The sequence below is a fragment of the Aquarana catesbeiana genome, linkage group LG01 (assembly GCF_042186555.1).
Source record: "Aquarana catesbeiana isolate 2022-GZ linkage group LG01, ASM4218655v1, whole genome shotgun sequence".
NCBI classification, from domain to species: domain Eukaryota; kingdom Metazoa; phylum Chordata; class Amphibia; order Anura; family Ranidae; genus Aquarana; species Aquarana catesbeiana.
This window is the reverse complement of record NC_133324.1, coordinates 947,966,608-947,982,987: the sequence shown is the minus strand read 5'-3', so window position 1 is coordinate 947,982,987 and position 16,380 is coordinate 947,966,608. Positions and strand designations below refer to the sequence as shown.

The 16,380-nt window shown below is 43.9% G+C and overlaps 1 protein-coding gene across 1 annotated transcript in view; it reads right to left on the bottom strand.

Moving 5' to 3' along the window:
* Window positions 1–1,550: 1,550 nt before the first annotated feature.
* ADAM33 (ADAM metallopeptidase domain 33) overlaps window positions 1,551–16,380 on the bottom strand; it is a 60,817-nt gene continuing 45,987 nt past the window's right edge. Inside the window, exons 10-14 of the mRNA XM_073612322.1 lie at window positions 13,309–13,393; window positions 12,806–12,942; window positions 6,476–6,581; window positions 3,656–3,707; window positions 1,551–3,442 (exon numbers count right to left, since the gene is read on the bottom strand). Coding sequence (XP_073468423.1) covers window positions 3,342–3,442; window positions 3,656–3,707; window positions 6,476–6,581; window positions 12,806–12,942; window positions 13,309–13,393 — 481 coding nt within the window. The 3' untranslated portion in view covers window positions 1,551–3,341. The remainder of the gene's footprint in view (window positions 3,443–3,655; window positions 3,708–6,475; window positions 6,582–12,805; window positions 12,943–13,308; window positions 13,394–16,380) is intronic.

Sequence of the window (16,380 nt, the reverse complement as noted above, 5' to 3'; positions counted from 1 at the left end):
CCCCCTTCTCCCCAATTTTTGCAAATGTGTTCAGACTAAACCCCTGTTTTTACCGCATATTGTTAGACAGTTTGATTCGGTTGTCAGCGGGCTGGTTGGTAAGTAAGCTTGGAATTGTTCCCTGGATTTATCCTTGGCTTTGTTTACATTAAGGGGACCCCCTAGGCATCATATTTAAAGTCATTTTTCATTTTTATTGTTGCACTTTAAGCATCATTATAATCACTGCTCTTGAAAAAACTATCATTTAAAAAATAATATAAAAATTATTGATGCATGTCCCCCAGGGCAGTACCCAGACCCCCATACCCCTTTTATGGCCAATTACTTGCATATAAACCTTTAAAATGGGCACTTTTGATTTTTCCTGTTTGGCTCCCATAGACTTCAGTGGGGTTCCCTGTTCAGGTTAGAACATTTCGCCTGTTCGGGAGTTCTGCTGCGAGCTGAACAGGGGGGGTGTTCGGCCCATCCTTAGTCTCCATAGGTCTGTAGTAGTTGCATAGTTTGCAAAGGCTCTAGTAACATCCTTTGCTTTGGTCTATCAATGGTGCTTTGTCTGAACCGCTATTAGTAAACCAGTTATGAAGATTTCTCTTGTGTCTGCGTGAGTTTCCTCCGGGTACTCCGGTTTCCTCCCGCACTCCAAAGACATGCTGGTAGGTTAATTGGCTTCTGTCTAAATTGGCCCTAGTCTGTATGAATGTGAGTTAGGGACCTTAGATTGTAAGCTCCTTGAGGGTAGGGACCGATGTGAATGTACAATGTATATCTAAAGCACTGCGTAAATTGACAGCGCTATAAAAGTACCTTTAATAATAATAATAAAAAGTTTTCTGCATACACTTTAATGTCCATTTAGAGAAATATACACATCAATAGAAAATTATCTCTCAAAATGATTAACATACAAATGTATTACAATGTAAGGATTTGCAAATACGTAAGGTGTGAAAGTGAAAAGCATTTGGGCTGTGGTTGCTGACCTCCTTTTGAAGACATTAGCCCCTAGGCCAGTGATGGCGAACCTTGGCACCCCAGATGTTTTGGAACTACATTTTCCATGATGCTCATGCCCTCTGCAGTGTAGGTGAGCATCATGGGAAATGTAGTTCCAAAACATCTGGGGTGCCAAGGTTCGTCATCACTGCCTTGGACGTTCCTTCCACACATTCAGTGTGAATGACCTGCAACAAGTATGCAACCAGTGAAGTCAGAACTCCTAATTCTTAATACTTTTTCTAGGTCAGGGACTTAGAAAGGGAGCAGCAAGACAGTCGGGCAAGTTGCAGTTTCAGAAGAAGGTCAGCAATGGCATCTCGTTTATTTATCACAATACACATTTTCTTCAAAATCCAATTGAACCTTCCTTGTGTATTACTGTAATGCAAATATCATAATACATATGCTTGTCTTTTTTATGTCTTTTTTAGGAGATACTAGTTTAAAATCCCCTGTGCTGGCAGCACTATGGAGAGTCAGACTGCTGTCCTCACACACAACCGAGTGCTCTGGGTCTCCAGCAGTCCGACACGCCCCCCCCCCCCCCCCCCGGACATTGCTCTAGGAGCTCTCATGTTCCCTGAGGAGTATTGGTGATTGGAGCAGTGTGCAGGGGGAGTGTCCAGCTGCTGAAGACTCGACTCTCCAGAGTACTGCCAGCACAGCGGATTTTAACACCTTGCTGCAGCACATAGTTTATTTCTGTATAAAATAATATTCTTCACTAACGTAATAAATGAAGAAGATTCGGTTGGGTGTTAAAGTGACAATTTCCCTTCACCAAGGATGTAAACATAGCGATACCCTCATCGTCTGCTCCCTCAGCTGTTTTAGATGCTGCTTTCCCCAAACTGTTCCACTTATGTAGACTAAACAGCGCTGTTACTAATACGCAAACGATGGCTTTTTGATTAAAAGTCAGCAGCTAAGCCCTCCTCTCCATGACTAACCCCAACCCTGATCAACTGTATCTGTCAAAGGTAGAGTAGAGATATCTTTGATGTATGGGCAGCCTGGCTTCACCTTCTCTAAATTTGCAAGAAGCAAGATGGTGGCACCTATTGGGAGAATCATTGGGTCTCAGACAGGAGCAGAGTTCCTGTTCTCTGATTTGGCCTCGTGCTTAAGCAATGGTGAATGGTGTCATCAAGGACAGTCATCAGCACACCACTGAAGGACAAAAGAGGGACACTTATTCAACACCATTATTATTATTTAGGGTTCTGGGAATAGATGATGCATGGTGTGCACATTTGGTGGCGACTATGTGTCCCACTTTTGTACTTCAATGGCGTGATGGTGATATCTTGTATTTTTTGGACTCTTACTGATAAAGCCCTTCCTTTCTAGCTGTTGTTCTGATTTCTTATGCATGCCCTTAGGCTTAGTTCATTAGTCATAGTGCCAAACAATAGCACCTCCACATATGGATACAATAATACAGGGTCATGTACTCTTATTTCTCTCCAAGTTTGTGTTCTGTAGCAGCTTATGTGTAGATATTTGGATAATGTACATAAATTCATTTTGAACTCTTGGCAGTAGAACAATCCGACAATACTTCAGGATTAATCATTTTGAATTTGGCATAAGGGACAGGGACATGTTCATGTATATAATAAAACGTTTAAGACTGCCAGGGTTCAAAAAGCACTATTGCACATTACCCATTATAGTAGTTGAGGTAGAAGAATTCATTTTCACAGTATTTTCACAGTATTGTATCCCATGAAGTCACAGAAGGCTGGATCTTCTTGATAACTAAACCCAACTTAAAGGACTGGTCTACCACTTGACTCCTCAATAAAGGGGAGGCCCAAGTGTCCTTTACTATGGGTACATCTCTAACTTTAAGGAGTGTGTTGCACCATCGCTCCGTTCTCTTTAACCTACAGTCCCCAAGTATTGTCAAATGGCAATCATGAAGTATGTGCAGGGATCCAGTCTGGGCTTTTGAGATTTCATATTAGTTAATTTGTTCTGAAGCTGAGAGCTGATAACTTACCAAACCACAATCCAAGTAAGTAGGAATATTGGCAGCCCTACAAGATCAAAAGACAACAAGAAAAAGTCAAAATTCCCTGTAACGACTCTGTAATGACCAAAACCCAGGATTGTGAAGTCTTATGGTTACAACTGTAGACTGCTGCTCCTCTATTTTGTACTGGTACATGATCCGATGTCCATGAATGGCTTGTTACTCTAACCACAAATTTGCCAGCCAGGTTCCTGAGACAAAAACTTCTAAGGTATTAAATGGCTGAAGGGAGAGAATAAATGATATCCAAATACAAACCCCTTCAGATACAGATAAAAACCAAGGCATGGGTCTCTTCAACTCATGATGATACTTTTCTGCTGGGGAAGAGCTTCGTGTTACAAAGGATGACCAGCAGCATGAGGAAGACCACCGGACAGAGGACTACAGAGACCATCCCAACTGGAATACAAAGAAATTGGTCTATGAGTTAAACATCAGCCAGGAGACTTTGTAAGATTAGATTGTAAGCTCTAATGAGCAGGGCTCTCTGATTCCTTTTGTATTAAATTGTATTGTATTTTGTACTGTCTGCCCTCATGTTGCAAAGCGCTGTGTAAACTGTTGGCGCTATATAAATCCTGTATAATAATAAGACCATCACAGAAGACTTACCTGCCTCTAATGGACTGTAGCCAGTAGAATGTGTGTGAAACATTGGTTCGTCCTAGAAGACACAACACCCAAATTGATGAAAGCTTTATTGCCAAAGACTTACCACACATTTATGAATCTAAAAATTGTACAATAAGCAAAGTCATAGCCTGCTTAATCAGAACACCTACCATTGACCTGGGAGGACTGGGAACTTTTGGCGCAAGAGGAAAACACAACCAACTAACCCTTCCAGTTGAATGTTCAGGCATCACATGGCCTAACTTAACCAGAATACCTACCATTGACCATGGAGTACTTAGAACCTTTAGCTTAGGGGGAAAACACAACCAAATAACTCTTCCAGTTGAATGTTTAGGCATCACATATCTTAGCTTAACTAGAACACCTACCATTGACCGTGGAAGACTTGGAACCTTTGGTCTGGGGGGGAAAAACACCAACTAACCTTTCCAGGCGAATGTTCAGGTATCAGTGGCCTAGCTTAACCAGAACACTTTCCATTGAGCAAGGTGGACTGGGAACCTTTGGCCTGGGGGAAAAACACAACCAACTAACCCTTTCAGTTGAAGGTTTAGGCATCACACGGCCTAGCTTAACTAGAACACCTACCATTGACAATGGAATACTTGGAGCCTTTGGTCTGGGGGGAAAACACAACCAATTAGCCCAGTTGAATGTTCAGGCATGACTGGCCTAGCTTAACTAGAGCACTTTCCATTGACCAAGGAGGACTGGGAAATTTTGGCCTAGGAGAAAACACAACCAACTAACTCTTCCAGTTGAATGTTTAGGCATCACATGGCCTAGCTTTACCAGAACACCTACCATTGACCATGGAGGACTGGGAACCTTTGGCCTAAGGGGAAAAACATAACCAACTAACCCTTCCAGTTGAAAGTTTAGGCATCACATGACCTAGATTAACCAGATAGCCTTCCATGGACCATGAAGGACTGGGAACTTTTGACCTAGGGGGGAAACACAACCAATCAGTCCTTCCATAATGGGGACAGATTCCTGTGGGCTTAAAATCTGTGCCATACAATGTGTGTCATGGTGCCACATTGAATGGTGAGCTTAGGACATGCTTTATTGTGACACATCTTACAACATCAACTTCCTTTGCCACTCTCTGCGATGTCATATGACATCTCAGAACCTAGCTCAACTAGAACACATTCTATTGACCAAGGAGGACTGGGAACTTTTGGCCTAAGGGGAAAACACAACCAACTAACCCTTCCAGTTGAATGTTTAGGCATCACATGGCCTAGCCTTACCAGAACACCTACCATTGACCATGGAGGACTGGGAACCTTTGGTCTAAGGGGGAAAACATAACCAACTAACCCTTCCAGTTGAATGTTTAGGCATCACATGACCTAGATTAACCAGAATGCCTTCCTTTGACCAGGGAGGAGTAAGAACCTTTGACCTAGGGGGAAAACACAACCAACCAGCCCTTACATGATGGGTACAGATTCCCGTGGGCTTAAAATCTGTACCATACAAGTGTGTCATGGTGTCACATTGAATGGTGACCTTAGGACATGCTTTAGTGTGACAGATCTTACAACATCAACTTCCTTTGCAACTCTCGGCAATGTCACATGACATCCCAGAACCTAGCTTAACCAGAACACTTCCCATTGACCAAGAAGGACTGGGAACATTTGGCCTAAGGGGAAAACACAACCAACTAACCCTTCCAGTTGAATGTTTAGGCATCACATGACCTAGATTAACCAGAATGCCTTCCTTTGACCAGGAAGGAGTGGGAACCTTTAACCTAGGGGGAAAACACAAGCAACCAGCCCTTCCAGGATGGGGACAGATTCCTGTGGACTTAAAATCTGTACCATACAAAGTGTGTCATGGTGTCACATTGAATGGTGAGCTTAGGACATGCTTTAGTGTGAGACATCTTACAACATCAACTTCCTTTGCATCTCTTGGCATGTTACATGACATCCCAGAATCTCAGAGTTAGTGCTGAAAGACTTCCCTCTGCAAAAGGTCAGAGCAGGGAGCAGGTAGCTTTATATTGCCCAGCACATATATGTCCTGCTCTAATTAGGGTATGAATGATGGAGTATCTCCACTCATGGACACTGTTCCAACACATCTTATCAGTACTGGCCCAGGGAGCAAATGTCCCCTGGTCCAGTCCTTCCCTGCCCCCAACCCAGTCCTTCCCTGCTGTGGACAGTTGTGACCATGAATTTGGAATCATCATTGTAGGTGTTCCAGCTTGGGGAATGCCTTGGTTTGGGAAAAGCACCGTGGTGCTTTAAAAACATACAGGCCTAAACTCAGGGCTTTTTCTTCAGGGGGAACTTGGTGGAACTAAGTTCCACCACCTCTGGCTCAGACCCTTGGGTGGTGCCTGCTCACCACAATCACTTGTAAACACAGAAGTCTGGTTTCTGTGTTTACAAGTGACAGCTCTGCACTTTGTATGTAATGCAATCCTGGTATTTAATGCCCCTTTAAGACCCTCCTACTGTTCGTGAAATTTGTCTGACCACGCCCACTATTTGTTCTGATTTGGAGGGTATGTGTAGGTGGAGGGGTTTTGGGGGGTCATGGTGGAGTTCCAGGACCTATTGTTTGAGAAGAAAAGCCCTGCCGAATCTACATATGGCTTCTCAATAGGTGTGTCTTAAAAAGTGTAATTGTAAATGTTAAGAACTTTTGCTTTTCGGGAGGATGGTCAAATTAAACATTGTTATCATCTGTTGTTCTATCCAAAGGCTCATATGTCTATTATGTCATTATTTTGGGAGTTGTGGGAGGGGCTCTCACTTCTGTACTCACTATGTAGGTCTGCGGTTGGTCCTTCAGACAGGTGACGTCTTTCTCTTCCAGGAAACGATTGAGGAAACGATGGCTGCAGTCACTGAACATGTCATTCATGTTGAATCTGCAGAGCAGACAATATGTGGTTACTTCAGGCGCTGTGATCAGCATTAAAGTATATTAAAGATATTATTTTTATTACATATTCTTTTTTTTTTTTTTAAGGCCCCAGTGACATCATCACCGGGTCTCTTTGCTTCTCTATGCAATGTAGGCAGTGGGCTGGCTCTTGGGAGGCGCTATGCAAATATCAAAATAGCTTGAGGGATGAGTTCAGTCTGGGCGTTCCTAGTCAGATAGTATTTGCATGAAGACCACCCAAGGTAACGCCCACCCGTTTACTATGCACAGCTGCACCAGATTATGTGTGCACCAGTTTTTAGTAAATCTCCACTATATCTCATTATTCTGTTTTGCATGAAAAAAATCCTGCGCTGTCAACTGAATCCTATATTAAAGGGACACTGCTGCAACACACAAAACTGCTCCAAAACAGACAAAACAATAGTAGAATAAGGGGGTGGTGGTTGCGCTGTGATAGAAAAGGGAAGGAGGGGGGGGGGGGAGAAAAGGGAGGGGAGCTAAACTAAAATAAGTACAAAGATATCAAATGACCTAAATATGTGAATGAATTATGTGAAAAAGGACTCACAGATGCAAGTATATAAATGAAATATAAGCACAAACAAATATCACTAGGTGGTGCATAACAGAAAAATAAATATATACAAAATTAATGGAATGAAGGTATATACCAGCAAACAGTGTACAAGGGTAGGTGAATCCGCTTCAAAAGGAGCATAAATCCAAAGTATATCAAATATCACGAAAACTTATCAAATGAAATTGCTAAAGACGTGTATATATATGTGTGCTAATATTATGATCAACCGATGACATAAATACACAAGTGAATAATAATTAACAATAAGAGAGAAAGAAAAAATGTGAATAAAAAATATATAAAATTATTTATAAGTGTCCATTAAATAGTCCCAGTAGTTGATGTTGGTGACCCGCCAACACTTGGCGAAAAAAAAAATATATGCCAAGAAAGAGAAAAAATAAAAATAAACAAAGTGACAACAGTCCCACCACCAAATGTGACACTCCTGGATGCAGATAAGGTACTGATGGTGGACCGGGGGGGGGGGGGGGGGGGGAGAAAGTGTACTAACAGGTGGGGGCACCTCCGTGTTCCCAGGCCCCTTACCTTACAGCTGTAAGGTATACAGCATGTGTAGTGGAGGCCCCGCAAATGGGGAAATCCAAAGGTACAGCAGATGCCGTTGATTGGTGAAGCCGTATATCATATGCAGAGACAAAAAACGAGCGGCATATAGTATAATTCCATTTGATGTGAAGGACACAGGTGGGGGGGGGGGGAAGGAGATGAAGTGGGAGAGGGGGAGGGGGGGTTGCACTCACTTTTAGGCAATGAGCGCACGCCTCAACCCAGGAGCGCCGAGCTCGTATAGTCCCAGGCTCTGGATCTTCCAAGAAACTCTCTCCGCTTCCAGTTCCTCACCGCCCGTTATGCAGAGTTATATTGTGCGGTTTAAAAAACAGAAACCGCACATAGCATAATCCCGTATACCATATATTTTATTAAAACAGTAACAAAATTTCATGCACTTACATTTAAAACACAGCTGGGGGGTAAAACATCCACGAGCGCCGAGCTCGTCACATCCAGCTAGTGTGTGGCAGCGTCCCGTGCTCCTAACGCGTATCGTCACGTCACGTGATTCTTCAGAGGATAGCACGGGACAGAAAGCCAATGCTTATAAATAGTCCCCGTGTGATGAACACACGGCGGCCATTTTCCCGAGGAGCGCTAGTGTAAGGGATAGGGCAGGCAACTGGTGGCCATTTTCCCAGACCTTATCTCTATGTATAATGTCAAATGGAGCGATGTGTCAAGCTATTGAAACGCAGCCAATTGTGAAGTAACAATCATGCCGGATAATCAGCCCAGGGCTGCGGAGAAAAAAAAAAAAAAGGGTTTTTTTTTTTAAAAACAAGGACATACTTAAAGAAAAAAAGAAAATATTGTTAAAAATGCTCCAATATATAAATACAGGGAGCAACTCACATGGTATTATAAAATGATAACCTAACCGATAAAAAAGTTGTAAGGAGAAAGGGAAAGTTTATTAGTGTTTATAGTCATTATAACACGGCGGCCATTTGTATTGCCTATTTGTATTTCTTACAATAGCATCCCTCGGGAAAATGGCCGCCGTGTTATAATGACTATAAACACTAATAAACTTTCCCTTTCTCCTTACAACTTTTTTATCGGTTAGGTTATCATTTTATAATACCATGTGAGTTGCTCCCTGTATTTATATATTGGAGCATTTTTAACAATATTTTCTTTTTTTCTTTAAGTATGTCCTTGTTTTTAAAAAAAAAACCCTTTTTTTTTTTTTTTCTCCGCAGCCCTGGGCTGATTATCTGGCATGATTGTTACTTCACAATTGGCTGCGTTTCAATAGCTTGACACATCGCTCCATTTGACATTATACATAGAGATAAGGTCTGGGAAAATGGCCGCCAGTTGCCTGCCCTATCCCTTACACTAGCGCTCCTCAGGAAAATGGCCGCCGTGTGTTCATCACACGGGGACCATTTATAAGCATTGGCTTTCTGTCCCGTGCTATCCTCTGAAGAAGTCATGTGACGTGACGATACGCGTTAGGAGCACGGGACACTGCCATACACTAGCTGGATGTGACGAGCTCGGCGCTCGTGGATGTTTTACCCCCCAGCTGTGTTTTAAATGTAAGTGCATGAAATTTTGTTACTGTTTTAATAAAATATATGGTATACGGGATTATGCTATGTGCGGTTTCTGTTTTTTATACCGCACAATATAACTCTGCATAACGGGCGGTGAGGAACTGGAAGCGGGGAGAGTTTCTTGGAAGATCCAGAGCCTGGGACTATACGAGCTCGGCGCTCGTGGGTTGAGGCGTGCGCTCATTGCTTAAAAGTGAGTGCAACCCCCCCTCCCCCTCCCCCTCTCCCACTTCATCTCCCCCCCCCCCACCTGTGTCCTTCACATCAAATGGAATTATACTATATGCCGCTCGTTTTTTGTCTCTGCATATGATATACGGCATCACCAATCAACGCCATCTGCTGTACCTTTGGATTTCCCCATTTGCGGGGCCTCCACTACACATGCTGTATACCTTACAGCTGTAAGGTAAGGGGCCTGGGAACACGGAGGTGCCCCCACCTGTTAGTACACTTTCCCCCCCCCCCCCCCCCCCGGTCCACCATCAGTACCTTATCTGCATCCAGGAGTGTCACATTTGGTGGTGGGACTGTTGTCACTTTGTTTATTTTTATTTTTTCTCTTTTTTGGCATATTTTTTTTTTTTCGAAAAGTGTTGGCGGGTCATCAACATCAACTACTGGGACTATTTCATGGACACTTATAAATAATTTTATATATTTTTTATTCACATTTTTTCTTTCTCTCTTATTGTTAATTATTATTCACTTGTGTATTTATGTCATCGGTTGATCATAATATTAGCACACATATATATATACACGTCTTTAGCAATTTCATTTGATAAGTTTTCGTGATATTTGATATACTTTGGATTTATGCTCTTTTTGAAGCGGATTCACATACCCTTGTACACTGTTTGCTGGTATATACCTTCATTCCATTCATTTTGTATATATTTATTTTTCTGTTATGCACCACCTAGTGATATTTGTTTGTGCTTATATTTCATTTATATACTTGCATCTGTGAGTCCTTTTTCACATAATTCATTCACATATTTAGGTCATTTGATATCTTTGTACTTATTTTAGTTCAGCTCCCCTCCCTTTTCTCTCCCCCCCCCTCCTTCCCTTTTCTATCACAGCGCAACCACCACCCCCTTATTCTCATTATTCTGTTTGTTTTACTGAATGAAGACAAATGTTACCATAAGTACCTGTTGTACATATAATGTCCACTGGGTGGTACTGTATCCATTGCACATTGTAGAAAGTTGGCTATGAATTGGTGCTGAATTTGCACCAAATTTACCTCTGTCATTAGCATAAATTACGGCTTTTGGCACCGAAAACCAAATGTGGATTTCACTATAAACACCCCACGTATCCCCAAAGTGTCATTGTAGCTCAACACACCAAGTGTCATCTAGCCCGTAGCAAGGACACAGAAAACATCTGCATTCTATGTGCCCTGTTTACACCATACAAGTGCATTGGTGTCTATTACATAAAAAAACACAGCATGTTGGCATTATTGCACACTGCATCACACAAAAACACATTTCAATGCACCGCAGAGTTCTGCATAGACTTAAATGAAGTGTCATAAAACACTGGAGCGTTGCACCACCCCTACAAAACGGATGGGTCCCAATACTCATACTTTCCAAAAATCTTAACTGTTTAATTATTTTATACATCATTTTTTTTTTAAGACCGTAACCAACCCCTAACCCCTTGGATCTGTAGTTCTGCGTGTAAATTAATTCTGTGCGAATGGGGCAAAATCAAATATTCTCAGGGCTACATTTTCTGCAGCTCAAATGTGTAAATGGGGAATATACTATTCTGTATTGTGGCCACTAGATGGAGCTGCAGAGCATAGTTGTTTCCTATGATTGTCAGCATCCTCAAGTGGCCATAATGTGGTCATTTCCCCTATTATGTCTATGATGCCTTTGAAGAGATTCTGCCTCACTTTCTGTCTCTGTGACACCATGAGAAATAATGGAGGAGAGGCACTCAAAGCAATAAAAAAACCTTGTCCCAATTCACCATTTTTGTTTTGTCTGTGTCGCCATTAGAGAGATAAACAAAGATTTGGGGGGGGGGGGGGGGGGCACACCCTAACTATGTATTACATCAAAGATGGTGCTGCTATAAGACCATACCAACATCACAAAAGATTATAGCGCACACATACAAAAATGTCATTTAAAATCCTACCAGGCTATTTAAAGCACCTAAACATAATAAGCAACTAAGCAAATATGGGGATTTGGTCACACCATATGGCCATACAGTGCTGTATGGCCATATGGTGTGACCAAATCCCGATATTTGCTTATTATGTTCAGGTGTTTTAACCTCTTCCCACCCGCCAGCCATCAAATGACAGCTGGGCAGCGCGGCTCTCGTTCTGGGTGGATGTCATACGATGGCCCTCCAGAACGACCGTGCCTGCGAACCTCTGGTGGCACGCAGCGCGGCGATCGTCAGTGCTCATCAGTGCCCTGATTACAATAAAGTGCCAGAAATGCCAGCAATGTCACTGCCAGCAATCTGTGCCAACCAATGCCCACAATTGGCACCAATCTGTGCCCACAAGTGCCAGCAAACAATGCCCACAAGTACCAGCAATCATTGGCCATCAGTGATGCCAGTCAGTGCTGGCTAACAGTGCTGCCCATCAATGCTCATCACTGCTGCCCATCAATGCCACCCATCAATGCTCATCAGTGCTGCCCATCAGTGCCACCTATCCGTGCCCACCAGTGCTGCCTATCTGTGCCCACCAGTGCTGCCTATCCGTGACCACCAGTGCCGCCTATCTGTGCCCACCAGTGCTGCCTATCTGTGCCCAGTGCCCATCAGCGCCACCCATCAGTGCTGCCTATCAGTGCTCATAAATGTCACCTATCAGTGCCCATAAGTGCGGCATATTGGTGCCTCATCAGTGCCACCTAATCAGTGCCCATAAGTGTCACCTATCAGTGCCCATAAGTGCGGCATATTGGTGCCTCATCAGAGCCACCTAATTAGTGCCCATAAGTGCCACTTCATCAGCGCCCATCAGTGAAGGAGAAAAATTACTTATTTACAAAATTTACTGACAGAAACTAAAAAATACTTTTAATTTTTTTCAAAATTGGTCTTTTTTTTTTTAGGAAAAAATAAAAAACCCAGGAGTGATTAAATACCACCAAAAGAAAGCTTTATTTGTGTGAATAAAATGGTAAAAATAAAATTCACATGGTTACAGTGTAGCATGACCGTGCACTTGTCATTCAAAGTGTGACAGCGCTGAAAGCTGAAAAATGGCCTGGGCAGGAAGGGGGTGTAAGTGCCCCGATATTAAGGTGGTTAAATAGCCTTGTAGGATTTTAAATGACATTTTTGTATGTGTGCGCTATAATCTTTTGTTCCCATTAGAAAGATTTCCCATAACATCCGGCTCTGTTCTAAATACCTAAAAGCAAAACATACCAAGCCTTAGGCTGCAGCCTGGACACTTTCCACCTCTACCCGTAGGAAGCTTACCCAGTGCGTCGGGAGAGTAGGCATTTCCCTTTGGCAGCGGGGCAGTAGCAGTTCTCCGTATCGTGGCTCATTCCAAGATTGTGGCCCAACTCATGAGCCACATACTTGGCGAGTTCTCTGGCGCTGAGTCCCGTGTCCTGTGAAACAACAAGCATTATATGAGAGAGCCGACACTTCACCATGTACGTCAAGAGCTGCCGATACCGCCTAAAACACTTGATTGCTTAGTTGTTCCCTGGGGGAAACTTTCAAAAAAGCTTGGGATCTTGGGGAACTCCTGAAACTATTTGTTGATCTTGAGGGTTGGGGAGAATAACCTTGTTTTAAATTACAATTTCAATATAATGGATGTAACGGGAACTCCGGTCAGAAAAGGTGGAATTAGCCTTTAAATACTGCCATCCAAGCTTTTCAACACCTGAAATTTGGTAGCAAGATGCAACCAAGTAGAAGAAAAAACAACTTTGGCTATTGTAGGGATAAATATAATGTTTTTTGATTACCTTGATGATACCCCCACTCTGACCCCTGGTACACATCTTGCCTAGAAACGCCTCTCCCAGGGCGTGGTTCCTGAAGTGCGCTCCGCTGTGAGAGATGAGAAGAGACGACGCTGGTCAGAATTCAATCTGTCTTGATGTGAAACCACCACACCAGCTCAAATAACTATCATTGGCCCCAGAACATTAACCCACCTCTAGGTCACACTGAAGCGATAAGTATAAAACGTAAGTTGTGCTGAAATAGAAAACCTGCTCGCCTCCATAGCCTTACCGGCTCCACTGGACCAACGTAAATGTAGGTCAAAAAATACATGTGGATAAGCTTCCCAGCAGCTGGATCATAGAAGATGGTAACCCGTTAAATACCACTCTCTCTCCTCTTTCAACCTTACAGCAAGTCTGGAATCACCTTTTCGGCACTGGTGGGACATACCATGAAGGCTGAGAGAGGACAGTGAGTGGGATTTGATGGGTTAAAATATTCTGTGACAATTGGCTGAGCAGCAAGGATGGGCTTGGGTTCGGTCCAAATGGAGTTTGGTCGGAACTCAAAAGCTAGCTGTATTGGGCAATGGGCTGTTGGTGGGAGATTCCCTACCTCTTCCACGGCTCACTGGTCCAGTGAGGTTGCAATCATGTGACAGCTTTCCATGGGTTTGGCCAAACTGGGTTCAGACCAAGTTCGGACCTGAACCCAGCAGCTGCCCACCGAGCAGTAGGGGTGCCAGAAAGCACAAATCATAGCTACAGGACTTGGTAAAGTAAACCTGTCAGAATAGCTTGTATTTGGGACAACTGAGGGAAGTGCATTTCAGGACTACAGAACACCTTGCTAAATTTCCCCCTTCTAAGTTTAGTGCTTGTAGGCTGTGGTCAGCCTTAGCCTAATTGATAGTTCCACATTCTACAGGTTTCCCCCTAAGTTTAGGTTGTTGTTTACTTCTGCCTGCCTCTGGGGAGAGTCCCTAGAGTGTGGGAAGACTCCATAGCTTGAGTTATAATTATTTATTTCTCCATGGCCTCTCTCTCCTCTTTCAACCTTACAGCAAGTCTGGAATCACCTTTTCGGCACTGGTGGGACATACCATGAAGGCTGAGAGAGGACAGTGAGTGGGATTTGATGGGTTACCATATTCTGTGACAATTGGCTGAGCAGCAAGGATGGGCTTGGGTTCGGTCCAAATGGAGTTTGGTTGGAACTCAAAAGCTAGCTGTATTGGGCAATGGGCTGTTGGTGGGAGATTCTCCACCTCTTTTACAGCTCACTGGTCCGGTGAGGTTGCAATCATGTGACAGCTTTCCATGGGTTTGGCCAAACTGGGTTCAGACCAAGTTCGGAACTGAACCCAGCAGCTGCCCACTGAGCAGTAGGGGTGCCAGAAAGCACAAGTCATAGCTACAGGACTTGGTAAAGTAAACCTGTCAGAATAGCTTGAATTTGGGACAACTGAGGGAAGTGCATTTCAGGACTACAGAACACATTTGCTGCACCTTGCTAAATTTCACCCTTCTAAGTTTAGTGCTTGTAGGCTGCAGTCAGCCTCAGCGTAATTGATAGTTCCACATTCTTCAGGTTTTCCCCTAAGTTTAGGTTGTTGTTTACTTCTGCCTGCCTCAGGGAGAGTCTCTGGTTTGTGGGAAGACTCCATAGCCTGAGTTATAATTATTTATTTCTCCATGGCCAATTACTAGGTGGTTTATTGGCAGTGGTGCATGCTGGAGATGGGTATAAAAATTTTGGGGAACCTTGCACAAGCTTTCTTGCCTCCCAAGCTCTGCGTGCGGAGGATGTGTGAGCTGTTGTTCCTCACCTCCCAGGCCTGCTAGCTGGGGAGGAGACATGTACATTGGGAAGAAACTAAGCCTGAGCCGAGGGACCTACAAGCTAGTACTGTCCTGCTGGAAGGTCGGTGAGTGCTGGAAGAGCATTCTGAAGAGCAAGGTAAATATTAGAACACTGCAGGGAGTCTTGTGGCTCATCTAGAGGGTTCATGTCCTACAACTGCTTACAGTAAGGTGACCAGATTTTTAAAATGAAACACAGGGACATATTTTTTTTTGTTTATTGGCAAATGGCACAGGACTACATAATACACAGAGCGCAGGGCACAGGACTGCATAATACACAGAGCGCAGGGCACAGGACTGCATAATACACAGAGCACAGGGCACAGGACTGCATAATACACAGAGCACAGGGCACAGGACTGCATAATACACAGAGCGCAGGGCACAGGACTGCATTATACACAGAGCACAGGGCACAGGACTGCATAATACACAGAGCGCAGGGCACAGGACTGCATAATACACAGAGCGCAGGGCACAGGACTGCATAATACACAGAGCGCAGGGCACAGGACTGCATAATACACAGAGCACAGGGCACAGGACTGCATAATACACAGAGCGCAGGGCACAGGACTGCATAATACACAGAGCGCAGGGCACAGGACTGCATAATACACAGAGCGCAGGACTGCATAATACACAGAGCGCAGGGCACAGGACTGCATAATACACAGAGAGCAGGGCACAGGATTGAATAATAGATAGAGCACTGGGCACAGGACTGCACAATACACAGGGCTCAGGACTGCATAATACACAGAGCACAGGGCACAGGACTACAAAATACACAGAGCGCAGGGCACAGGACTGCATAATACACAGAGTGCGCGGCACAGGACTGCATAATAAACAGAGCGCAGGGCACAGGACTACATAATACACAGAGCGCAGGGCACAGGACTGCATAATACACAGAGCGCTGGGCACAGGACTGCATAATAGAGAGAGTGCTGGGCACAGCACTACATAATAGACAGAGCGCTGGGCACAGGACTGCACAATACACAGAGCACAGGGCTCAGGACTGCATAATACACAGAGCGCGCGGCACAGGACTGCATAATAAACAGAGCGCAGGGCACAAGACTGCATAATACACAGAGCGCCGGGCACAGGATTGCATAATAGACTGAGTGCTGGGCACAGGACTGCATAATAGACTGAGCACTGGACTCAGGACTGCATAATACACAGAGCGCAAGCACAGGACTGCATAATACA